Source organism: Ruditapes philippinarum, unplaced genomic scaffold, assembly GCF_026571515.1.
Source record: "Ruditapes philippinarum isolate M1 unplaced genomic scaffold, ASM2657151v2 ctg1116_1_1_1_1, whole genome shotgun sequence".
In the NCBI taxonomy this organism is placed as follows: domain Eukaryota; kingdom Metazoa; phylum Mollusca; class Bivalvia; order Venerida; family Veneridae; genus Ruditapes; species Ruditapes philippinarum.
The window spans coordinates 163,237-190,841 of NW_026866607.1; the positions used below are offsets into that span (position 1 = coordinate 163,237).

The 27,605-nt window shown below is 33.0% G+C and overlaps 1 protein-coding gene across 1 annotated transcript in view; it reads right to left on the reverse strand.

The window, feature by feature from the left end:
• LOC132733039 (dedicator of cytokinesis protein 9-like) overlaps window positions 1-27,605 on the reverse strand; it is a 102,822-nt gene that overhangs the window by 11,139 nt on the left and 64,078 nt on the right. The window contains exons 35-50 of the mRNA XM_060719617.1: window positions 27,325-27,527; window positions 22,899-23,014; window positions 22,393-22,530; window positions 21,687-21,743; window positions 20,758-20,883; window positions 19,940-20,053; window positions 19,002-19,034; window positions 13,956-14,171; window positions 13,243-13,300; window positions 12,813-12,827; window positions 9,917-10,026; window positions 5,001-5,123; window positions 4,443-4,556; window positions 2,425-2,571; window positions 1,802-2,012; window positions 680-870 (exon numbers count right to left, since the gene is read on the reverse strand). Coding sequence (XP_060575600.1) covers window positions 680-870; window positions 1,802-2,012; window positions 2,425-2,571; window positions 4,443-4,556; window positions 5,001-5,123; window positions 9,917-10,026; window positions 12,813-12,827; window positions 13,243-13,300; window positions 13,956-14,171; window positions 19,002-19,034; window positions 19,940-20,053; window positions 20,758-20,883; window positions 21,687-21,743; window positions 22,393-22,530; window positions 22,899-23,014; window positions 27,325-27,527 — 1,972 coding nt within the window. The remainder of the gene's footprint in view (window positions 1-679; window positions 871-1,801; window positions 2,013-2,424; window positions 2,572-4,442; window positions 4,557-5,000; window positions 5,124-9,916; window positions 10,027-12,812; window positions 12,828-13,242; window positions 13,301-13,955; window positions 14,172-19,001; window positions 19,035-19,939; window positions 20,054-20,757; window positions 20,884-21,686; window positions 21,744-22,392; window positions 22,531-22,898; window positions 23,015-27,324; window positions 27,528-27,605) is intronic.

Sequence of the window (27,605 nt, forward strand, 5' to 3'; positions counted from 1 at the left end):
ATTTGATAAAAGACTACCCAAGAATGCTGCAGACAAAATATGGTGATCATCTATCATTTAGTTCTGTAGAAATAGATGTTTAAAGGTATTTCTATTTTTAGCTTTAGTTGCCCCTAAAAGGGGCCAATCACAATAATATGAGCAAACTTGATAAAAGACTACCCAAGAATGATACAGACAAAGTTTGGTGATCATCCATCAATTAGTTCTGTAGAAGAAGACGTTTAAAGGGTTTTCTATTTTTAGCCCTAGATACCCCTAAAAGGGGCCAATCAAATTAATATGAGCAAACTTGATTAAAGACTACCCAAGAATGATACAGACAAAGTTTGGTGATCATCCATCAATTAGTTCTGTAGTGTTTAAAGGTTTTTCTATTTTTAGCTCTGTTGACCCCTAAAAGGGGCCAATTGAAATGACATGAGCAAATTCAAGTGTGACTGTCACAAGGATGCTACAGACCAAATTTGAAGTAAATCTGCCCAGCAGTTTAAGAGAAGAAGACGATTGTTGACGCATGACGACGGACGCTGGAGTATCCCCTTTTGATACTAATAGCTCACACTGAGCCTTCGGCTCTGGTGAGCTAATAACATATTAGTACACAATTTCCAATGTTTCTTAATTTTTCCTTTTGATCTAGACATTAAATAAATTAATAAGATGTTTTTATGGATACCTGAGCACTAACAGAGCCTTGTAATTTGAGCTGTAATTTTTTCATGTCTGGCATGGCAAGATCGACAACCTCTCGTAAATCTGCAACCTTGGCATTCATCTCGTCAATGGCCACCTCTAGAGGACTCAAAATGCACTCCGTTTTATGGTTAACTTCTATCCTCTTTTTAACAAAGGGAAAAGAATGGGTTGCTAAAATAAATATAAGATTTACTTATAGAATACTTTGTTAAAATTACTATCATTCTACAAACATAATCACGGTTAACCGTGTAAAATTAAAATCCATTTACCTCTTTGTTTGCAGATTAATTGCTTTTTTACAAGAATAAAAAAATGTGATGTCAAATGAAAGCTAGGCAGCTTGTATTTTGTTATAAACAGAAATACTTAGGAAATCTGCAAGAACATCCTGTTTTTGTTTTGCTTTTTAACATATATTGAACATATTTAAGTTGATGTTACACTCAAATTTTTAATACTGCCAACTTTTTGTTTCCTGTTTTCCACATCGATTGGTGATGGATGACAAAATAATAACATTTGTCACCAAAAACATCTCCAAGGTTTAAATCAACAAACCTTTGTTCTAAAAAACCAACACTAATTTCCCTATGTAACTCTGTTCCTAAGAAATTTTACATTTAATGTACATGTAACTTATTCCTTATAATAAATTTGTTGTTTCAATCAATTTTTTTTTTGGTATTATAATGAGTTTATTACTAAAAATAGGCAATCATGTCAAAATATACAAACATGTAAACTGGAAATGTAAAACACTGTCTTTGAAGACAAACAGTTTTTCTTTTAGAACCCTTGTCATGATTTAACAAAGGAAATTGGTTTTTTTTACTTGGATAATTTATATGCTTTCATGGCTTCCTGTACAATCCTAACATGCTGTTAATTATTGTATTCATGCTATGTAAAATTTATAAATAAAATATGTTTGAGCTGAATGTTTCTTTCTTGTTACAATAATTGACCTGAAAAGAACCTAAAATACAGATCATGGTTCCAAATTCTGTGTATGGCATGTATTGTCATGTGTTGTTTTGGTATAAGTTTCATTATATTACAAAGTATGCGAAAGTGGCACAAATATAAACATAATTATTACTCAGAAGTACTGTTCTCCTTTTGAACTGTTCATGTATTTCACCGTGTGATTTTCCCACTTTTGTAAAAGGTGTCTCATACATGAACGAGTAAACATTATTGTTCTTCTCGAAGTCTGTCAGACGTCTCTGTAACTCTTTCTCCTTGAAGAATGGTGTCACATGTGTTACTTGTATATAGGCATATTTGTTGTCTAAGTCATTAGGGTCCACCTGAAATTTAGATATTTATGACTTTTGTACATTTCTAAAAAAAGCAGTAAGAGAAGACAGTACCTGACTTTTATCATTATGGATAGTAAATAAAAGGCATATCCCAGAGAAAAAATCCATTTAAACACACATATAGCTTTATTAATATCAGGAAAAAAGTATATGTCAAAATTTAACTTATTACAAAACATCCTCTTTATTCAATGTGAAAAAGCAAACAATACTTTCTAAGTGGTGAAATGAAGAAAATTTAGGAAAACCAAAACAAAAATATTTTATGAACATTCAAACAGACATTTATTTTTGAAACATCAGTGTCAGAATTTTTAACCTTGCATTATGAATAATGTAATAAGATACCCTAACCATCTACTCTATTCTCAAACAAGCTGACACAACTTCTTGTACTTACAGTTTTAGAGTCTTTTATAAGTTTGACGTTATCTTTGCCGTATTTACCCTCGTACATGGTTTTCAGTCTGTCACACAGCTCACCTAGACTGGTTACTTTTGGTTCCTTGTAAATGTATTGTTTCTGGTCCTCGTCATCGAAAAATGACTGAAAATATGCAAGACGTTTCCTATTTTCTCCAGTTAAGTTTTACATTACGTTGACATTGTGAAGGTCATACGATGATATTTCACTTATACTGGTGCAGTAAGACCTTAGTTTTATCTTATCGGCTGTAGAATGGTTTTCGGGAACTTAGTTTCATCCCATCAGTTGTAGAATGGTTTTCAGGGACAGGTGAGCACCTGGGTAGTACCACAGACCTTTTATTATGTACACACTAACCATAAACACATATTTTCCTGCTAAACGTTTGTTAAAAAGGACTTGTCCTGCTTTAAAAAATTTTGAAAAAAATTTGCAGTTTTTTAACAATTCAAGTATTTAAAATTACTATTCTAAAGAGTAAAGAGTCTGCCACAGTCAAACAAGATGTCCGAATGTGTACCTGTACGATAACTTGTACAGATGTATCTATTGTCACTGGCAACTTTCAAGGAAACACATTTCCTTTGTTTGAAAAACACAGTCAATTACACTCAGTTATATGTCCCTAGGGAAAGCCCATTTAAGCCTCAACATCAATAACTTAGAATCTATTCAATTGACATTGTACAGGATAAAGACTAAATATAACATGTATCAGTTTTAATTTCTTAGACAGATAAGTGTTATTATAATTAATTCAAATATAACTTAATTAATAAAATATTTGCTCAGAACCTAAAATAACTTAATGATCTTTGCTCAGAACCTAAATTAACTTACTGATATTTGCTCAAAACCTAAAATAACTGACTGATATTTGCTCAGAACCTAAATTAACTTACTGATATTTGCTCAGAACCTAAATTAACTTACTGATATTTGCTCAAAACCTAAAATAACTGACTAATATTTGCTCAGAACCTAAATTAACTTACTGATATTTGCTCAGAACCTAAAATAACTTACTGATATTTGCTCAGAACCTAAATTAACTTACTGATATTTGCTCAGAACCTAAAATAACTAACTGATATTTGCTCAGAACCTAAAATAACTAACTGATATTTGCTCAGAACCTAAAATAACTAACTGATATTTGCTCAGAACCTAAATTAACTTACTGATATTTGCTCAGAACCTAAAATAACTTACTGATATTTGCTCAGAACCTAAAATAACTAACTGATATTTGCTCAGAACCTAAAATAACTTACTGATATTTGCTCAGAACCTAAAATACCTTACCAATATTTGCTCTGAACCTAAAATAACTGATATTTGCTCAAAACCTAAAATAACTTACTGATATTGCTCAGAACCTAAAATAACTTACTGATATTTGCTCAAAACCTAAAATAACTTACCAATATTTGCTCAGAACCTAAAATAACTAACTGATATTTGCTCAGAACCTAAAATAACTTACTGATATTTGCTCAGAATCTAAAATAAATTACCAATATTTGCTCAGAACCAGAAATAACTTACCAATATTTGCTCACAGATATTTGCTCAGAACCTAAAATAACTTACCAGTACTTTTGCAAAAATGGTAAACTTACAAAAATTTGATTTACTAAAAAATGAATATTGAAAATAAAGCTTTGTGAACATTTTTCATAAATGTTATAAAAAAGAAAATCTGTTCTAACAAAGATAAACAATGAACTGATTGCAATCAAAAGAACATAAACATTTTTTGGGAAAAAAAAGGTTTTAACATTTTGTTTACATACCTCAAGAATCTGTATTTTAAAGAATCGAGAAACATAAATATTTCAAATTTCTAAACAGGATTTACACATGGATTTTCTTTAGTCTATGGAGCTATGTATATTCATTTTACTTCTTACTTGTGCTAAAAAATCAACATAAAATCTCTATCCAAAACTGTTTAAAAAAACATTTTAAATTTTTTTATGTTTGTTTACCTGTCCGAAGAAGGCCACCCTAAAGTATGTTCCTAGTAGACGTTTCCCAGACTGCATCACTTCTACGACTTTGTTATAAGCACCTGACAGAATATTGTAACTTTCTGCCAATTTCTATAAATAAAGTTAGTAACTGTATTATATAAATATGTAAATCATTTAACATGTGTTTTTATTTTTTTTTACGGAAGTTTATCTGATCAGTTCTTTGCAAAAGTGAAAGGAATACAAGTAAACTGCTTGACAGCCATCTGAGGAACAATGTGGTGGCTGAACTGTGCTCTAGTGAATTTTAAGTGGCTTACTGCTGTGATCCAGAGGGTTAACTACAAAATCCACTAAACCATGACCATTTTTAATTCCAGCTTTAACTTAATTTTAATGTTTTCATTGGTTGACAGCAGTCACATGGCAATCCATTATTTAACTATACATGTAGTTGATAAGAAGCTGCATGATCCCATATTGATACAAAAGAACTTTCAATAATATCTGTTTGTAATCTGTTTCCATTAATGAAATTCAAACATTTAGCACGCTGTTACATAAACAATATACCTCAAATTCTCTAGATTTTTCATACATAGGTATAATTAGTTTATAGACGTCTCCTAAAACTTCATATCTTTCTGCTTTCTCAAAACACTCTACAGCCTCCTCCATGTAGGTCACCAGAGTTTCCTGTAAAATATGAAATAAAGGTGTACAAACTGTTAAAATCATAAAAATGTTTCATTAACACAATGCAGCCCTTCTGTGCATCTTAGAACAATCTTTCCCTACCAACCTAACCAAACTCAAAGCAATGGTATGCATATTAGGATTGAAATGAGTTTGGTTTTGTTTAGTTTTACACATTTTAGGCTATATGGCGCCAAAACAGTAAAGATGATTTTGGCTAACCTCTGGTATTACAAACTTAAATCAACACCAGTGAGCATAACCACCTCAACAGCTGGAACTAAGAGATGCATGACTCCAGTTATTGAAACCCACTTAGTCTTACCGTCGCACACGGTTAAATGGTGGCTGCAATTCTAAAGCCTCAACAGGTAAAGGCAACCCCTCGGCAAACAAGGGGCAAGAATTTATTTATTCATCTTCAGTAAAAACATCCAAACCTGCATTTCCAGGAGTACCAGACTTTATTGTGGACACTCAATTTAAGTAAACTAATACTGATATATTTTGTCTTTAATTAAAAATTAAACAAGAGGGCCATGATGGCCCTGAGTCGCTCACCAGAAACAACTGCTTTTCAGTGTTGGAATGTCAATATATTCTCATATCAAACTTGAGCATAGAATATGCTTAAACAATATTTGAAGAAATGCCATGACCTGGGGCATTTAAGCTTTAGCTTAAACAGGGCTAATCAAATTAATATGAGCAAACTTGATAAAAGACTACCTAAGAATGCTACAAAGTTTGGTGATCATCGATCAATTATTTCAGTAAGAAATGATGTTCAAAGGTTTTTTCTATTTTAAGCTTAAGTGGTCCCTAAAAGGGGCTAATCAAATTAATATAAGTAAACTTGATAAAAGAGTACCAAGAATGCGACAGACAAAGTTTGGTGATCATCCATCAATTGGTTCTAAAGTAGGTGATGTTTAAAGGTTTTTCTATTTTTAGCTTTAGCGGCCCCTTAAAGGGGCCAATCAAATTAATGTGAGCAAACTTGATAAAAGATTACCCAAAAATGCTACAGACAAAGTTTGGTGATCATTCATCAATTAGTTCTGTAGAAATAGACATTTAAAGGTATTTCTATTTTTAGCTTTTGCGGCCCCTAAATGGGGCCAATCAAAATAATATTAGCAAACTTGATAAAAGACAACCCAAGAATGCTACAGACAAGGTTTGGTGATCATCCATCAATTAGTTCTCTAGAAATAGACATTTGACAGTATTTCTATTTTTAGCTTTAGTGGCCCCTAAAGGGGCCAATCAAATTGATATGAGCAAACTTGATAAAACACTACCCGAGAATGCTGTTGACATAATTTGGTGATCCTCCATCCATTAGTTCTGTAGGAGATGTTTAAAGGTTTTTCTATTTTTAGCCCTAGAGACCCCTTAAAGGGGCCAATCAAAATAATATTAGCGAACTTGATAAAAGACTACCCAACAATGCTACAGACAAAGTTTGGTGATCATCCATCAATTAGTTCTCTAGAAATAGACATTTAAAGGTATTTCTATTTTTAGGTTTAGTGGCCCCTAAAAGGGGACAATCAAATTCATATGAGCAAACTTGATAAAACACTACCCAAGAATGCTACAGACAAAGTTTGGTGATCATCCATCAATTAGTTCTGTAGGAGAAGATGTTTAAAGGTTTTTCTATTTTTAGCCCTAGAGACCCCTAAAAGGGGCCAATCAAATTAATATGAGCAAACTTGATAAAAGACTACCTAAGAATGCTACAGACAAAGTTTGGTGATAATCCATCAATTAGTTCTGTAGAAATAGACGTTTAAAGGTTTTTCTATTTTTAGCTTTAACGGCCCCTAAAAGGGGCCAATCAAATTCATATGAGCAAACTTGATAAAAGAGTACCCAAGAATGCTACAGACAAAGTTTGGTGATCATCCATCAATTAGTTCTGTAGAAGAAGATGTTTAAAGGTTTTTTCTATTTTTAGCCCTAGAGACCCCTAAAAGGGGCCTATCAAATTAATATGAGTAAACTTGACAAGAGGGCCATGATGGCCCTAGATCGCTCACCTGACCCATCAAACTCATCCAAACAATTACCTAGACAAGCATTCTGACCAAGTCTCATGATAGGTGAGTCAAAAATGTGACCACTACAGTGTTAACAAGGATTATCCATATTTGAGCAGTGTGACCTAGTTTTTTACCCAGGTGACCCATATTCAAACTTGTCCTAGAAATCATCAAAACAAACTTTCAGACCAATTTCCAGGATACTTAGATCAAAACAGTAGCAACTAGAGTGTTAACAAGATTTTTCTATTTTTAGCTCCGGTGACCTAGTTTCACATGCGATTTTGAACTCATCCAAGCAATTACCTAGACAAGCATCCTGACCAAGTTTGATGATAATTGAGTCGAAAATGTGACCACTAGAATGTTAACAAGGTTTTTCCATATTTGGGCGGTGTGACCTAGTTTTTCATCCAAGATGACCCATGTTCGAACTTGACTTAGAAATCATCAAAACAAACTTTCAGACCAATTTACAGGATATTTGGATCAAAACAGTATCAAGATTTTTCTATTTTTAGCTCCTGTGACCTAGTTTTCCCTCCGAGATAACCCATGTTTGAACTCATCCGAGCGATTACCTAGACAAACATCCTGACCAAGTTTTGATGATGATTGAGGCAAAAATTGTGACCGCTAGAGTGTTAACAAGGTTTTTCTATTTTTAGCTCTTGTGACCTAGTTTTTCATCCCAGATGACCCATGTTCGAACTCATCCGAGCTATCAACTAGATAAGCATCCTGACCAAGTTTGATAATGATTGAGGCAAAAATGTGACCGCTGGAGTGTTAACAAGGTTTTTCTATTTTTAGCTCCGGTGACCTAGTTTTTTATCTGAGATGACCCATGTTCAAACTCATGCAAGCTATCACCTAGACAAGCATCCTGACCAAGTTTGATGATGATTGAGGCAAAAATGTGACCGCTAGTGTGTTAACAAAGTTTTTCTATTTTTAGCTCCAGTCACCTACTTTTTCATCCGAGATGACCCATGTTCGAACTCATCCGAGCTATCACCTAGAAAAGCATCCTGACCAAGTTTGATGATGATTGAGGCAAAAATGTGACCTCTAGAGTGTTAACAAGGTTTTTCTATTTTTAGCTCAGGTGACCTATTTTTTCATCCAGGATTACCCATGTTCGGACTCATCCAAGTTATCACCTAGACAAGCATCTTGACCAAGTTTGATGATGATTGATGCAAAAAATGTGACCGCTGGAGTGTTAACAAGGTTTTTCTATTTTTAGCTCCAGTGACCTACTTTTTCATCCGAGATGACCCATGTTCGAACTCATCCGAGTTATCACCTAGACAAGCTTCCTGACAAAGTTTGATGATGATTGATGCCAAAATGTGACCGCTAGAGTGTTAACAAGGTTTTTCTATTTTTAGCTCCGGTGACCTACTTTTTCATCCGAGATGACCCATGTTCGAACTCATCCAAGCTATCACCTAGACAAACATCACGACCAAGTTTGATGATGATTGAGGCAAAATTGTGACCTCTAGAGTGTTAACAAGGTTTTTCTATTTTTAGCTCTTGTGACCTAGTTTTTCATCCGAGATGACCCATGTTCGAACTCATCCTAGCTATCAACTAGATAAGCATCCTGACCAAGTTTGATGAATGATTGAGGCAAAAATGTGACCGCTGGAGTGTTAACAAGGTTTTTTCTATTTTTAGCTCCAGTGACCTAGTTTTTCATCCGAGATGACCCATGTTCGAACTCATCCAAGCTATCACCTAGACAAGCATCCTGACCAAGTTTGATGATGATTGATGCAAAAATGTGACCGCTAGATTGTTAACAAGGTTTTTCTATTTTTAGCTCCGGTGACCTACTTTTTCATCCAAGATGACCCATGTTTGAACTCATCATAGCTATCACCTAGACAAACATCCTGACCAAGCTTGATGATGATTGAGGCAAAAATGTGACCTCTAGAGTGTTAACAAGGTTTTTCTATTTTTTGCTCTTGTGACCTAGTTTTTCATCCGAGATGACCCATGTTCGAACTCATCCGAGCTATCAACTAGATAAGCATCCTGACCAAGTTTGATGATGATTGAGGCAAAAATGCGACCGCTAGAGTGTTAACAACAAAATGTGAACGGACGACGGACGGACGACGGACAATCATCGATCCTAAAAGCTCACCCTGAGCATGCTCAGGTGAGCTAATAAAAGACTACCCAAGAATGCTACAGACAAAGTTTGGTAATCATCCATCAATTAGTTCTGTAGAAGAAGATGTTTAAAGGTTTTTCTATTTTTAGTTCTGCTGACCCCTAAAAGGGGCCAATTGGAATGACATCAGCAAATTCAAGTGTGACTGTCACAAGGATGCTACAGACCAAATTTGAAGTAAATCTGCCCAGTAGTTTCAGAGAAGAAGACGATTGTTGACGCATGACGACGGACGCCGGAGCATCCCCCTTTGATACTAATAGCTCACCCTGAGCGTTCGGCTCTGGTGAGCTAAAAACTGTTCTTTTATAAAACATGATCAACATTTTGAAGTTTTGATATGCCTGTGAAAATTGTTCACATAGCTAAGATGGGACATTACTGAAAATACATAAATCGAAACATAGCAAGAAATGCAAGGCAGAGGATGCATTAAGAAAAAGGATATAACCCTTACATGTTTACACTGCTAAATAAGTATGATGTAATGATCCAGACAATTAATTTAGGTCTGTCTATTATCAATCCAAGAGATTTAATATCAGACTTACCTCTGTATATTGAACGTCCTGCATTCCAGAGTCATCTTTGATACCTGACTCTTCCTTCTCTACATTCGGAGAAATCAGTTTAAATGCTGTACAACCCTGAGGAAACGCATCTGTAATCACATGTTTAGAATGATAACAAACAGAACTACATGTATATATACACCAGGTTAACCTAAATCTAACTATGTACATGTATATCAATATCACAGCAAAAAAGAATCAGAACAAGTTTTCAGGGTTCGTGTTACGAAAACTATAAGGAATCTTGACAACAATTTTTTTTATTCAGTCGAGTAAATTTAGTTTGTTTGCATGTAGTCACTCTGTTTTATTCCATAAAATTTGACTAAGTTGTTGTTGATTTTTTTCACTCATAGAACAATTTTTAGACATGTAAGAAAGTCTGAAATTTTCCTTGAAGCTTGAATTTACACTACTTTATCAGTAATAATCTTACATACATAACAGTTATATTTTTAGCTAAATTTTATTACTTTTTTATATATTTTTTTCTTTGTACATCTTATTCATGCATCTTAACTTGAGACACTAGCAACATCCCCACCCACCTCACATAAAGGAAATAACAGTAAAACTTTTATTCTAATAATCTTAGGTGGCTATAACATGTCTTACACTAAAAGAACAATTGGGAAAACAATAGGTTAAGTACCACTAAGTACTCCTTTGAGAAAAAATGCCTAAAGCCTAAAATAACTAAGTTTAAAAAGTAAAATTAACAATAACAATGCAAGAAAAATGTTATCAAAACTCATGCACAATAAAGACAAACCATTAAAGCTTTGCTTCAAATATTGAGATAAGCTAATTTCAAAGTTTTTGTTTCATAAACTTTAATCATACTTACCTCGTATCATGTATTTGTCATACTTATTTAAATAGATGTTATCCGGAACTAGACAAATGTGGGTTTTCCCCATCTAATTCTGTGGTACATTAAACGTCTTTAAACATTTTAGCTTCAAAATGCGGCAATGTTCACAATAGAGCAATTACCATGATGAGGTTATTATCAATATATCTAAAAAGTTTAAACTAAAAAAGTATGGCTGTACTCCAGGATTAGCAGGGAAAAACTAACATTTGCCATGGTTCCGGGGTATCTTTATTGGCATTCACGGTGTCTATTGTAAATATGAGACATTTTGATAAAAAAAAATGCTAAATTCAGAAGCGAATGGTAGGCCAGATTGCAAGAATGTGCAGACTGAACCGGCTCTATACTAGTGGCATAGGCCTGTATTTACTGCTGCAATGATTTTATACCTATATAAAAACTTAACATTATCAATTCTTTGACCTTGTTCTTCGTAATGCCCTCACTGCTTCAAATAATTTTTATTTTAGCTTAAAATGTAAACAAAGAAATTCATAAGATTTGAAAAATAATCACCCATGCATCAAATATTCATGATTTTGAGAGGCATTGTTCTTTAACAGAAATCTTTTGATGCAGCCATTAGGAAACATGCTATGCCAAGACTTCAAACCCATCACAAAAAACCCCTCCCCCATTCCCACCATGGTTCAAATCTCCATCAATACTCCAATGATGTTTTTCCCATCTAATCCCCAAGTAAAAAACAAACTTTGACTGTTACAGCTTCACAGTGCACTAACCTTCATGAAGGAGTGATCAACCATATGCACTTATTATTGATATATTTACCAAGTTGTAATTGCTTCCCTGAAATTGATGGGGGAAATCCCACATTTGCCAAGAAATCCCACATTTGCCAAGTTACCGAGTATCTCTATAAAAATTCTTTCAAACTTTGTTTATTTCAATTATCTGTTTATGTAAAGCAATAATTATTGCTCAAAAGCTCTGTGCCGAGTAATGCTAAAACTTCAAACATATAAAAAATATCCAGAATATTGCCAAAGGTCAAATGCACAGTAAGAAAATGATCATTGAAAAATAAAGGGCATTACAAAAATGTTCAGCAATCAAAACATTGAATAGAAATGCAAATGTAAACAACAATAAAAATATGATAAAAGAGGCCAGCATTAAACTGCTTGCTGTCAATACAGGAATCACTCACCAGAGTATGATGTATGCAAGAGAACTAGACCCTGCTACACTTTCTGACAAATCCTTAACATTTAAAAGATCTGTTTTTATTTTTTGTTGTTGAGTTTTTTTGGTTTGGATTTTTTATCGCATAACATAGTACAGGTTGTATGGCGTCTTTCCAGCTTTACAGTTGGAGGAAGACTTTAGTTGGCCCTTCGTGCATTATTTCAGGTACGAACATGCACCCAAGTAGAACCACTAATGTTCCGTAAGCTAGCTTGATAGCTGTCTCATATGAAAGAAATCCAAAGTCCCTGTCGTAATTCGAACACAAAGAGGCGAGGTTCAAGTGGTTTAAAGTCAACAACCTTAAACCACTCGGCCACAGAATACCCTAAAAAATCTTGGTAATATTAAAGAAATCTATAAACATTTTTGTGAAATCCTATCAAAACCAGACAAACTGTTTATGACAAGAATATTCTTAAAGACATCCCTTGTTGCAATGACAATTGTAGTTATGCAAAATATACACAGATTTTAACAAGTTTACAACGGGGAGTCAGTCAAGTAACATTTTTATGAATTATCCATGAAATAGGAAACAATTTCCATTGGAAAAATGTGGACTGGGCAGACAGACAGAGATCACAAAAGCCCACCATGAGCATGATATGCTATGGTAAGCTGAAAAAAATGGGGTCAAATGTAATATTGTACAACAGAAAAAAAAAACTACAATATTGATAAATGGAACAATGTAAAAATGCACAACAAGAAATGGGGACAATGTTCAAACAAAAGAATAATAAGAAAAGAGAACAAACAACATTGACAACTGGGCATCAAACTTACTTGATTTAATTTTTCCTATTTGTTTGCAATAGAAAAAAAGATATAAAACATAATTTTAACTCGCAAAAAAATTCAGCTCAAAATATATTATAATGAGGCCATAAAAGTAATAACTGCCGAATGAACATCAAATCCAACTATTTTTAGTGCTTAGTAGCTCATAATTGGTTTCCTATGCAAAAACGTCTCAATTTGACCAAAGGTAGCAATCTGTATCAGCTAGAGTAAAATAATATTAAAGCTTTTAGTCCCGAGATCTGCCGTATATATTCTTTTCATAATTTCCATTGCTGGTATTCATGTCTAATGTAACAAGTTATATTTATGCCACTTCTAACAATGAAACTAACCTATGATAGAATATTATGGAATATATGGTAAAAACTGTTTATTAATCAAAAGTTTAATGTTATACAGGTCTAAAACTCACCTCTTTTCTTCAGGTATTCTGCTACCAGCGCAGCTATATGTACATAACAATGAGCAGCCTACAAGAATAAAACCAAACTTTTGTTTACAAAGAAAATTGTTTATATTTCATAAATGAGCCGCGTCACAACAAAACCAACATAATGGGTTTGCGACCAGCATGGATCCAGACCAGCCTGCGCATCCGCACAGTCTGATCAGGATCCAAGTGGTTCGCTTTCAGTTTCTCTACTTGTTATTGAGCTTGTAAGCGAACAGCATGGATCCAGATCAGACTGCGCGGATGCGCAGGCTGGTCTGGATCCATGCTGGTCGCAAACGCACTTTGTTGGTTTTGTCATGACGCAGCTCAAATCATCTAAAAAATTTATGCAACGCAGTGGTTGTATTTCATTTTCTACAGTGTAAATCTTCTTAAAAATAGCTAGACAACATTTCTTAATACAACTTGGATCCAGTTAATTATGACAAAATAAACCCAAAGAAATTTTATTCCACTAGTTAAAGAGCTTAAATGCTTTATTAATTTCAAGCTTTCTTAAAGCATGAAATTAATATGATTACCTTTGTTCATTAAAAAATCATATGTTATACATTATAGGAGTAGGTATCAAAAAAAAAGAACAACACTAAAACCACTCCAACAAAGTCCAAGCTGAGACCCCTACAACCTGTAAATTAATGAAATGATACATATATATTTGTAAAACTTGCCTCAGAATGGTTACCAAATCTTGTGTGTATTCTTGCCATTGATTCTAGCCATGTTTTCCGTAATTCCGGTGTACTGGCATATGAGTTTGCCAGACTGTACTGTAAGTCGATCAACATTTCCGGATCACCCTCGTGCTCCTTCATCTGGGCCGTGGCCATCATTACAGTCTTTATACGCTTAGTGAGATCCTTAACCTCATGTGAAAACTTGGTTTTCTGCAAACAAAATTAACAATTTACTCATTAAATGTGAAAATTTTCAAATTTTAATTGTTTTCAATTTTTAATTGAAGACAAACCTATGCTAAAAGTATGACCATGTGGCGGCTATCAAAGAAATTGAAGAATATGGTAGTGATGAAGGTATATTAACTATATTTTATTAAGTGACAAATGAGATATGCTTGATGAAACAGAAGAAGATATAAAACAATGTTTGCTTTGTTAGTAAAGTCATAGCTTTCCGGTACATTTTATCTTAAAATCAAACTTAGCCTAAATTTTGCAACAACAAGAACAACACATGTACATAGAATCACCAGTAGTATCATTCCGGTGTGCTTAAAGTATAACTGAATTACACAGTGGAAAATTATTTGAATGCAAGAATAATGTAACCAAATATTGATGCAAAAACATTATTTCATATAACAAAAGAAAAGTAACATACAAATCTGTCAATGTACATGATTGTGTAATATTAAAAAATGCCAATGATTTTTGAAACACATAAAACAACTAAACACAAATACACAAAAAATCAAAACTTAATTATTAAGCTGAACATATTACATGTGACCATCTGGTCCAAGTTTCTCTGGGATTTGACCCTAAGTAACTCTGGGATTTGACCTTAAGTAATTCTGGTATTTGACTATAAGTAACTCTAGGGTTTGATCTTTTGTAACTCTGGAATCTGACCTTAAGTTACTTTGAGATTTGACCTCAAGATACTCTCGGGTTTGACCTCAAGTAATTTTGGGATTTGACCTCAAGTTACTCCAGAATTCGACCTCAAGATACTCTGGGATTTGACTTCAAGTAGCTCTGGAATTTGACCTCAAGTAGCTCTGGAATTTGACACCTCAAGTGACTTTGGGATTTGACCTCAAGTAACTCCAGAATTTGACCTCATTTTTTAACATTGTTTTGTGAGTTACCTCAAGTATAAGTATCTAAGGAATTGGACCTTTAGTATCTCTGGGGTTTGTGAGATATTATTTGTAGGAGTATTTCTTTAAATAAAAAAAATGGAACAAAAAAGAAACACAACAACTTAATTTCCATTTTTTATAAATATCACTGTATAAATGATTTGTGAAGGCATACCAAACAAGTCATCCCCAACTAGAAAAAGAACAGAAAACGGTGACAACAGAAAAAGCAGATATGATTTTAGAAAGAACTGATGTTCATACAGATGATCAAGAAATTAAGAAAGAAGTTGAGAGGATTATTAATCATAAACCCTTACCACCCTAAAAATCTTATATAGACTTGTCTACCTTACAATCTAGACAAAACCATTCATCATTTTTAGAGAAAATTACAAAATTCATTTTATAATTGAATAGCCAACAGTGTAAGCCATGATCTACAGCACATATGTGCCTACTGGTCTTGGTCTGCACCAGGTCATACTGGCATATACAGTAACCACTACAAATCGTTAAGTGTAAAAGCAATTTCCTTTTTTGTTTTGCTCGCTTACTTTTTTTTTCAATTTTCAATTTAAGTTATAGAGAATATAATCCTTTAAATGAGCATAATTCCATCACATGATCATGGTGGTTTAATAATTTAGTTTTCAATGACAAGCAGTTGCTTTAAGATATAATTTTACATTGCATATACAGTTTGTTAAAGGTACTTCACTAAGGTCAAAAAGCCTAAAAACATAAAATTTGAAAATCTTACAAAAATCAAATTGAGCACTTAAAAGGAAAAAAATCTGCAAAAGATAGTAAAGAAATATACTTAGAGTTAAATATAAAATTAATTTTTATGTTCGATTCTGAGTCAGATTGGGTCATTTTGCATATTAAAAATTATTAATCTGGAAAAGTGAGGTGACGGGGAGCGAATGACACAAGTTATTGGTCCAGACCTACATCAAATGATACAAAAGTCTCTGAAAAATATTTCTTGTCCTGCCATGTTGAAAAAACCTCAGTGGAGTCCCTTTAACAAGAAACATCATTCCGTAGAATAATAGAATTTAAGAAGTTTTCCGAGGCATAATTAACAAGGTTATTTATTATTTTCCTTGGCACATGTACACACTCTTAAATATCCACACTATAAACATATTAGTTTAGATGTTTAACTTTCCATGACATAACCTTGTTTACATGTTAATTTTTTTTTAATGGTCTACACTAATCTAAAAAGTTAGTCTATTCAAGACAGTCATAATGTGGATTAAATGTTTATCTAAACTAGTATACCACGATTTAAATGTTTTAATTTTTCATGACATACAGGAATAATGGAATAAAATAAGTTTCTATTCTTTATGACATACAGGAATAATGGAATAAAATTCAATGGAATAAAATTCGTTTTTATTCTTTATGACATACATGAATAATGGAATAAAATTTGTTATTATTTTTCATGACATACATGAATAATGGAATAAAATTTGTTATTATTTTTCATGACATACATGAATAATGGAATAAAATTTGTTTTTAATCTTCATGGCATATACATGAATAATGGAATAAATTCATTTCTATCTTTCGTGACATAGTTACATGAATAATGGAATATAATCCATTTTTATTGACATTTAGTTAAGCAAGTATACACAAATTTTTTGACATACTATAGTTTAAATGATATTTTATAATAATAAGACCATGCAGTGTATAATTTTGTTACCAAAATTATGGCATAGCATGTGATTTTTTTCCAAGTATCAAAACTAAATACTTGATTAGAATAAAACACCAAGAAATATATTTGTAACAACTTACCTCGTAATCAGAGCCATATATAGGCAGCTAAATTAAACATGTAGTCATTTTAATAAAATAATCTCAACATCAAAATTTCATTACTGTAAATCTTCAATGCACTTTCTTGATATTCCCTATCCAATAACCTGTTGAATATACTTAATCAACTTACAGTCGGTGCTAGGGGGACATGGGTGGCAGCTTGTAATTACCACTACCATCCATGAACAGGCTCAATCAAACCAAGTCTCCAACATTTTCAATTTTACCTTGTTGGGATTTTTATTATAATGGATTCTGTTTTTCTCTGTTCTTTTTGTTTCACTTCCATTTTTTGGAACTGAACATCAATTTTTAGATTAGATATTGAAAATAAAATTTTAAGTTGGTCACACCCTGATCAGATTGCACAGATGTGCAGGCTGCCCTTGCTTTATACCAGTGGTAAGGGTTTATTACATTTAGTCCTTAGATTTCAAGTAGTTTTATTGAGCATCCAGGACAATTAATGATACAGTATTTGAGATATGTTAAAACTTTTACATACTGGTTCAATAATTATAAAAAAAACTTCTCTCTGCTAAATTTCCATCTTATATAAGTCTTTGGTGAAAGGAAATGGAATACGGTGAAGGGAAGTGGTATCCATGTAGATTAGGACTGTATGTTTATACACTGATTCATACTAGACAAATTCATTATCTTGTGTACAAAGGATGGGAAGGTTTGTAGTGTCATTTTCTTTCACATTATCCATGTCTAGCAAAAAATATGTAAAATGTCAGTTTCATTTTTTACTACCATACTTATAATTATTTGTGTTTGTACAGAGTAAATACATGCACATATAAATAGGAAAGTCCTTTTCTATACCTCATTTAAGAAAAAGTATGAGTGCAACCATGATAAGTCTCCATATTTATGATGTTTTAAAGTTTAATACTGATTACCAAATGTTACTTATTATAGAAAAACAAATCAGAAAATATTCAGTGGTTTGTAAAAATGTTTTTATACACAACTGTTAATGAACTTTCATTTTTCTTGCTATTTCTTTCAATTTTCTTGAAATAAACGTGCTTCAGATGTTTTTAAACATACATGTAGTTTTATTAAGACTGAATAGTTCCTAACACACTGGTAATCAGTACATCAAGAATTATGTGCATAGAGAAAAAGTTCACATAGACCATTTTATAATAAGACCTGGAAAAAAAAAAAAAAAAGATGGCCATATCTGCTGTATAAAGTCATGAAAGAAGATAAAAGAGCATAAAGGTAAAAGGTCACTTCCATTAATACATTTCATCATCATAAAAAGAAGCGTGAAATAAAAATTTGATTGAAGAAAGTGTGTTTCCTCAATCATAAAAGCCAATGGGAATAAGAGGAATAAAGAGTGAAAACGTAATTTAAATCTACATGTATAGTTAAATGGTCAGCTCAGTTAAATCCTTTAGATCAGCTTAATCATATATGTCCAAGATAAGTGGTCACTAAAAAATTTCACCTCATCCAAGGTTTGAACCAGTGACCCCTATATTACAAATCTGTTGCACTCCCCATTAAGCTTAGTGTGCAGACTCAAGTAATCATTAAATAAGGATGAACTGGTAATTCGATTTATAGCAAAAATATCATTACAAAAGATACAAACGTCAACAAATACAGTGTTAAAAAGTATACTTATAAAAACTCATCAATATCATTTGGTGAAAATCTTATGTATTAAAAAGAATTTGAACCACGTCACGACAAAACCAACATAGTGCGTTTGCGACCAGTATGGATCCAGACCAGCCTGCGCATCCGCGCAGTCTAATCAGGATCCATGCTGTTCACTATCAATTTCTCTACTTGTTATAAGGTCTGTAAGCGAACAGCATGGATCCTGATCAGACTGCGGGGATGCTCAATTTTGTTCAAGTAAGTATACTTATGCCAGTTACTATGGTAATGATATTAAACATCATCAACCATACATAAGTATAAATTTGGAAAGTAAAACAGGGAAGAGAAATGCAAGGAGAAGGTTGACAAAGCAGATAAATTATTCACGATGCAATTATAACAGATTTACTACCTGTTGTTCAAACATTTGAAACACATACGACACCTGTAAGGGGTTAACAAAGGTGAAAAAATTCAGGTAATGTTACTAACATATCAGAATTTCAAGAACAAATAAACTTGTGCACAGCAATACAAATTAGTAAAAGCACCAAATTTCAAGGTTTTTGAAATGTAGACACTATCTATTCTTTGAAAAAGCTTCAATATGATGGTTAGTAAAATATTAAAGAAATCAACACAAAAAATGTCATCTTCTACATCTTGATTTATTTGCATGTCCCCGTCCCCTCAACATAAAATATATCCTATTAAAACAATAATACCAAATATTTATACATTCTCAAATAATTTACGGCACACTAAACTGATTATCTAAACCATTGGTACCGATTCATTGCCTTGACATGTAGTTCATATTAATCATAGGCTTATAAATACAATCAGCAACTGCCAAATAGATGAACTTCATTTCCGTAGGTAGGCCAAAGTTTCTCTATTGAAAGCAGAAGTTGTGTGTTCATTTACTTCAAAACAAGCATTTCAGCTACATGCCTCCAGATGTACAATTTTTTTTTTTAAGATCTAACTTAACAAGTTACATATTAAGATTTTGAGAAATAAATACAAATATTCTCAATCCACATCATAAATTACAACTGTTATCAATATATCTATGTCATTACTAAAGTACGGGCTTCTTTTGGTATATTTTTGACATAATTATAGCAATTAAAGATTCTATGTTGATCATTCATTCCGTAAATTTAGCTCATTATGTTCACTTGACAAATATTTTTTATTTCGAAATTACTTTCTAAATTGTCATACAGCATTAGAATGGATCTGGAGGTATGCTGCTTGAAACCATGCTGCTTTAACATAGCACTACTAAGTCCTATTTATCAATTCCTCTACTTAAACTTAAAGTTTAATTCAAGGTTTACTTACGTTCATGGTTTTATCAGAATTTGCGTAGCTGTTGATAAGTGCGAGACTCTCCTGAAACCTGTAGTTGCTAAGGGTTACAACATTTCCTATCAACTGGGCAACAGATATAATCACCTAGAAAAAACAACAACAATTAATGATAAATACCCAAAACATTTTTTAATTAAGTTAACTTGATCTTATTTGTTAAATTTTTAGCAAAATTCATATAACCAAAATTTATATTATACATGTATATAACAACTTAATATACATGTTTGAGTGGTGCCATGATCTTAGTTTAGACACTCAGAATATATTTTAGTTTGATTGTGCAGGAAGCTATAAGCTTATAGACACACTTTTGAAACCGTCCCTGGAACCACAAAGTACTGAGCAATAAGTGTCTTGCTCAAAGAAACAACGTCTTGCTGATGATGGGGTTTGAACCCACACAGCTAGGCAATCCTTAGATTACTAGTCAAAGATGATCTTTATGTGACTTTCGGTCAATGGCTACGTCAATAATTTTCAAGCAAGGTGTTCAGGTAATTCCCTCATATATAACAATCAACCAAATGGACCTTTCCAGGTTTTTGGAAATGAAAATTTTCTTCTCTATTCATTGCTAGGTCAACAACTCATGCAAAACAGTATCATAAACAAAACAATGTGTTCTTTGTGAAAACCAAGTCAACCAATGACTATGTATAATTCAAGTGTAGCAAAAGGGCCAGTCACCATCTGCCAATTTACATAAAACTGTAAACACTGAAAAGGTCCACTAAGACTGAATTTCAAAAACAATTTCAATAAAGTGCCACTTTGTGGCAGCCTACCTGTAGATGAACACGTGTGAATGATTTCTTTTTACTGAACTCAAAGTTAGCTTTCATCAAGTTATACAAGAGAATGCAGGCTTCCTTTCTGGTAGACTTTAATCTACAGTTACAACATTTCAAAACCTGGAATAAAAACAATAGATTTATTTCATATTTGAATAAAACCTGTGTTGCACTGATAAAGTTAAAGCTGTAACTTAAAGGTTACATTCATTTTGATTTGATTTTCAGGTGAGTAACATGATGACTGTATAGCATTTTGTATGAAGGACAATAACAGGTACTTGGCTTTGCATTATTTCAAGGGCAGAAAAGCATTGTGGTAGAATGACCCTCTATAGTAGCCTACATTTCATCCAGAAATGTACAAGGGGTTTCATTATGACCAGATTGTTGGATAAATTTTGCTGCAAAATATCAGGTGCTAACCTTGAACTCTTGTTAATTTTTTTAACATTTCTTCCTGGCAAGTACTTATACATTGATACCCTACAACAGTTGTACTGCAATAAGGGCTATTTTTGCATATTTTGACCACTTTTTGGTAATATTGTGTATTGTAAGCTCTGTTTGCAATGTGTAAATTATTTTCTTTGTTCACTTCACAATATATTTACTTTTAAACACAATTTTCAAACATGAAAATCAGCAATAATCTGTTGTGGCCAGAAAACTTAACCATTTGACCATTGAGTATCTATCTGATTTGAAGAAGTAATTCAAAAGAATATCTTGCTGGACATAACACCAATATTTTGCAAGAAGTGTATGTTTCATCCTTTCTTTCCAACTTATAACCTTTACTTCTTCATCAAATTACATACAAATCTATACACAATAAGTTTATCAATGCATTATGAAATATTTAGCTTTTTATTTTTATGCAGTTTAGTTAAAGATTCTTTACAATAAAACATTACACTTACCTCATAACATAGCTTTCCACAAAGAGTCGCATCTCCCTTGAATAAAACATTTGGAAACTGAAAAAAAAACAAAAAACAAATAAGTTAAGAATTTTCAAAATCAATTAGAAGTATACATGTTCTTCCTATATATTGTCTAAAATTCTAAATTTCATTAAATACATCAAGAGTTGTCTGTGGGATTACAAATGGCTCATCATATTACAATGTGAGCTTTGTTAGTATATGAATTTTGGCCTACTTTCACTTTGGACAGACTTTGTGAAAACAAATATGGCTGACAAAGCGGAATCACCTTAACATAAAATATCTCTCATTTATCAGGCGACAGAATAATTACTGAGTCAATGATATTTTTCATAATGTGTTGATTTTTGTTAGCATTTGAAGTCAGTGACTATCAATCTTCAATACACTAGCTTTATGTTCCTAGACAAGCTGTCAAGCAGTTTACAAGTACCAGTTGCCTTCACTTTCGCAAGGAACTGAAACTTCAGTAAATGCTAGAGCAGAGAAACAGCAGGAATGACCATAGAAAGGATTACATGATCAACCACAACTAAAGTGACCTGCACCATCTGGGAATCGAACTCGGGTCGCTTGATTCACAGTCAAACACATTACTTATTGAGCTAACTGGACGGCTTTATAAAAATATGGTGATGTAATATATGTATTTAAAATTACAAAATAAACACTACCATACCTTTCTAATAAAGCTTCTCCATACAGCAAACACATGTTTCTGTAAGGTTTCTGATTGGCTAGTTTTCAGGAAGGATAAGTATAAATCAAACACTGTTTCCATTAATGTGTTATCACCATCTCTATGCGCCAACTCATTCTGAAGTAAAAAGAGAAAGAATTGTTTTAAAATCAACTGATTTCTTTGAAAAGTGCTTGTAAAACAATTCCTACACTTAACCTTTGACATCACATTTACTTACTTTATCAATATAACTGATCAATAAAAATTCAAATCAAATCATAAAATAAGCCTTTCATAACAATGGTAAAAGAGAGATTTATACTGTTGACTTCCAAGGAAGTTAAGTTCTGTTCCGAAGAAGTTGTAAATCATATGTGGAAAAGAAAACAGGTTTGTACTGAGAAATTTTTTGTAATATCTTGTTAAATACATGTAACAGTTAATATATAAATAATTACAAGAAGATTCATTTGTACTAGAATGATATAAATTATTATAGTAACCTTAAATTTGTCTGTGTATACCACAAGGACATCTAATATAATGAGGCCTGTCTCTGTTGCCATGTTTGCCTCGGATAAAGCTCGCATCAATGCATCAGCTTCCGACGAGGTGGTCACTGAAATATTACATGTATGTCAATAAATCATACATATAGCAAAGGGAAATGATCAGAGTTGCTCATGTATAACAAGGTAGCTTTATAAAGTTTATAGATTTTCAAAGAATTACAAAAAAAATGAACAAATAACATTCTTTTGTCAAAATTTTGCCTGTTAGTTAAAAATAAAATAATTTTTCTATAAGAAATTCATGCAACATGATTGATTAAAATACAGATTTTAAGTTTTTCTACTATATTCCAGCTTCACCAGAAGGAAGACCCAGAAACAGTGTACATCCTTTGTTTTACTCGAGGCGCACGCAGGCACGCTTAAGTCAGGGTCTCTTGTAAGCAAGCAGAGTAGTGGCTTCCTCTTGAGAAAGAATTTATGGCCTTTACAAAGATTAAAATAAGTAGTGGTGACTCAAAGTCAACAATATAAACATACATCTTGGAAAGAGACTCTTCTATATGCTAACAGAATCTTTTCTTTTCAATTAAAAAATAAAAAAAAATTCATAAAGATTCAAGTACGGTACATGTATATAGATAATGAAGTAAATCTGAGTCAGGGACTATAACAATGTGGTAATGTAGGTCTTTATGACAAAATTTAGAAATATCAATGTGTGAAAAAAATAATAAACAAATTCAGTTACAATGCCATTAGTGATAGTATTCTATTTTACAGAATGTATAAAATTTATAACAATAATGAAAGTATGTGATTCTGTTATACAGAATTTTTGAACATTAAAAAAACAACACAACAACTAAGACTTGAACAAACAAAGTTACTAAATGCAACATTGTAAAGTCAAATAAGTAAATCAACTTAAGACCATGAATTAAGTGAAATAGTGCTTGTTTTATTTAATGAAATAGTGTTTAGTTTATCCAATGTAATCTGATGATTTGTTTCTGGTTGGATACTTTCTACTTCTGTTCCCTTTAAACATAAATTTTAGAATACACACACAAATTTAGGAAGAAGAAACAGCAAAATAGATTTTAAAAAAAAGTTCTGCAGAACTTAAGCATGTTGCTAGGTGCAAAAAAGTTCCAGCTTAATCCAAACCTGAAGAGTTCAGGATCGTATGCAGCTATTTCTTAAAACCACAGACTTGTGCTTATAATCTAGCCACTTCCACGGTGCATATCCATATCGGTACCCTCTTTGCGAAATCTGCTGAAACGGTACCCTCTCTGAACATGCACAGGTCATTCTCTGCTAAAAACAAACCAGTGATGGATACCAATCCAGTAAAATTTCATTGTAATAAGGAAAGGAGGTATGTCACGTAGAAAAGATGTATACTACGGAACACTAGGATGTTTTTATTTATGTACTGATTTGTCATGTGCCCGATTTTCATTTACTGCAACTTCACAATAAGCTACAAAAAATCGACATGTCTTGCTTCGCCCATCACCTCGATATATTTTTCGGGCTGAAATGAACCTGTGGCTTGATTATATATGCATCATACATATTTAATATGTTCATATACATATCATCTTCGGACAAATGGCAGTATATTGTCAAAAATAAATCTAAAATTCATAAAAACACCCTACTTTCGGTTTTGCAGCGGCACGGGCTACCTCTCTTCATTTGAATTTTTATATCACAGGTACCCTCTCATTATTTAACACATAGGTACCCTCAAAGCACGACATATATGCTTTTATTTGCGTTAATCGTTAAGTATGTAATATTTACATAAAAGTAAAAAGTATTACATACACACTTAACGATTAACGATGACCTGTGCATGTTCAGAGAGGGTACCGTTTCAGCAGATTTCGCAAAGAGGGTACCGATATGGATATGCACCGTGACTTCAGTTTTTTTCCATTCTTTAAAGAAGTAAAAGAGACCATGTGATATCTTCTAAACATGGTTCAGAATTCAAAATCAAAAGTTAAGCCATCTGTGACAAATGAGCCGCGCCATAACAAAACCAACATAATGGATTTGCGACCAGCATGGATCCAGACCAGCCTGCGCATCCACGCAGTCCAGTGTAAGAAATTAGGATTTGAATCCACTAGACTGGTTGGACTACCAGATTGGAATATTCACTAGCCCAAAAGACATTTCACTAGCACAAATCATTTGTTCAAAACAGTTGTTTATATTGCCTCTGAAAATACAGTAGCCTGGTCGGGCTTGTTACTGTGAAAAGTTGGTAGCCCGAGGAGAAATTTAGTAGTCAGGGGCTATAGGACTACTGCTAATTTCGAACACTGGTAGTCTGATCAGGATCCATGCTGTTCGCTTACCAACTCTATTACAAGTACAGAAACTGATAGCGAACAGCATGGATCCTGATCAGCCTACGCGGATGCGCAGGCTGGTCTGAATCCATGCTGGTCGCAAATGCACTTTGTTGGTTTTGTCGTGACGCTGCTCATATATAAACCAATGTTATCACAGCAAACAACCTGTCCCCCTCAATTTAGAAGAATATTCAGCACGACTTCAGTCAAGGATTACAAATTACTTCATGTATTTTGCCAGCCTATGACTTACTGAGCGCTAGTCCGCTGACACACTTCATTCCAAAATAAAGAACAAGTTTAACTTGCACCTGCTTAAACCCTGAAACTGCTGTTACCTAACATGAACGTTGAGTCCATCTGTGTAGTGTTATCTATTACAGGAACATTACAATTTGAAATCTGTGCAGTCTGACCAGGTTCTATACTTTTCACAGCTTAACTTTCGTATTTTGATATTTAAATCCCTTAAACTTTGAATGAACTCTTCCAAATTCAAAGTTGGGCAAGTTCATTTCACAAATTCAGCAGGTTTAGGGGTAAAGCAGGGTGAACGAGGGGTGTGAGATATGTTACCATGTTCATTACTGTCATTCGTCTTACACTGATCTTCTCTTACCCACTTTGGCAAGCATACTAGCACAATAAAAACAAACTTCCTGTGACATTTTAAGATGGACTATTGAAAAGTCTTACTACAGTAAATAAAACTTATTAATATATATATAGTGAAACAGGTTTTGATAACCTGTGTTGGTTTGTGATCTTTTTATCATAATGAATACATAAAAAATTCTAACAAGCTTCCAGTCTCTATTCTAGGATTCGAAAAACAGGGGTGATTTTTATGGAAAAATGAGAATTCATTACACTTGTTGATCTTTTGCCTTCTTTCTCTATGTAAAATTTCCCCCTTGCCTCTGAAAAAATTGGGGGGGGGGGGATTCCAAAAAAATTGGTGAATCCCCCCATCCCCCCTCCTAGAATAGACACTGGCTTCAATCTATTCCCTTATCAAACAGGTAGGATAGTTAAGTGCATTATTGCATGAGATATGCATGGCACAAAAAAGGAGTGTGTTACGATTTATCATTCAAATGCTTTAAAATAAATCATTCATGATTTTATTCCTGCTCATTTGAGCAATAAACCATGCACAATTCCACTACAAGATATATATTTTGGAAGTAAAAAAAAAAGATATTTTTCTTACAAATCTTTAATTATAAAAAGAACCATTAAAAATGCGAAATGAAAGCAAACACTTTAACATGAAGAGATTTTTGCCTCTCAAAATTACCTATTTTTTCAGGGGAAGGCTAAACAAAAAATGAAAAAGTTTACATTCATATACATGTAGTATGTTAAAATTTGTGCAAAATCTTTTTAATGAATTAACAATAGCAAATGAAAATTTCTAATATTAATCTTTGCCACAAAGTTAACAAACAAACGTGTAACAACAGTGCATGATATTTATTAGTTAGTGGCCAGTAAAATCTCTAGAAGCCAAACCTGCGCTGAATACAGAGGATTGGGAAAATGAGCCATGTTTTACCTTTTATTTGGCTTTGCACTACACAGTCAGTGTACAGTGGTTTTGTTTTTGGCAACAAAATAGCATTTGATATGTCCACCTCACAGTGTGTGAGGCGTTTAATGGGTATTTTATAATCTGACCATGCAGGGCTTTTACCTTGGGACTTGAAGACTCAAGAGTTGAAGTCTCCACTATTTGCTGCATATTATCAATGAGCATAAATTTTGTAAACTTAGCGCAATAACGAATTAACTCCAACTAAATTATATATGGAGTAAACCAGTTACTGCACTGAGGTCTCAAACTGTCAGTTGCATTACATTTTGATACAAAGTTATAAGAAGCAATTCCTTTCCATTTTTAAAACTTATGAAGTCACTAATACATTGAAGTAAAACAATTTCTTTGCATTAAAAGCTTATGATAGAATGTTAGTAAAAAGGGTCAGTTATTTGGTACTATGACATACACAGAGAGGTCAGTAAATAAATTTTCTACATACTGTGAAACACGGCGTCTGGAGGGTAATCCCCATATTGGCTGACACTGCGTAAGGTTGGTGGAAGGCTGCCGTTGGGAATTGGTATTTGAGCCGACTTCCGGTTCGGTAATGAATGTCCTTTACGTCCCATACTACTGTCACCTATAACACTCAGTGTTACTATCTTCTTCTTTCCTAGATACTTAAAATGATCTAAACATAGTCTGAAATAAACATAGTATAAAATGGTAGAGATATAATACTTCCTATTGAACTAACTGTAAATCACATTCATGAATTGC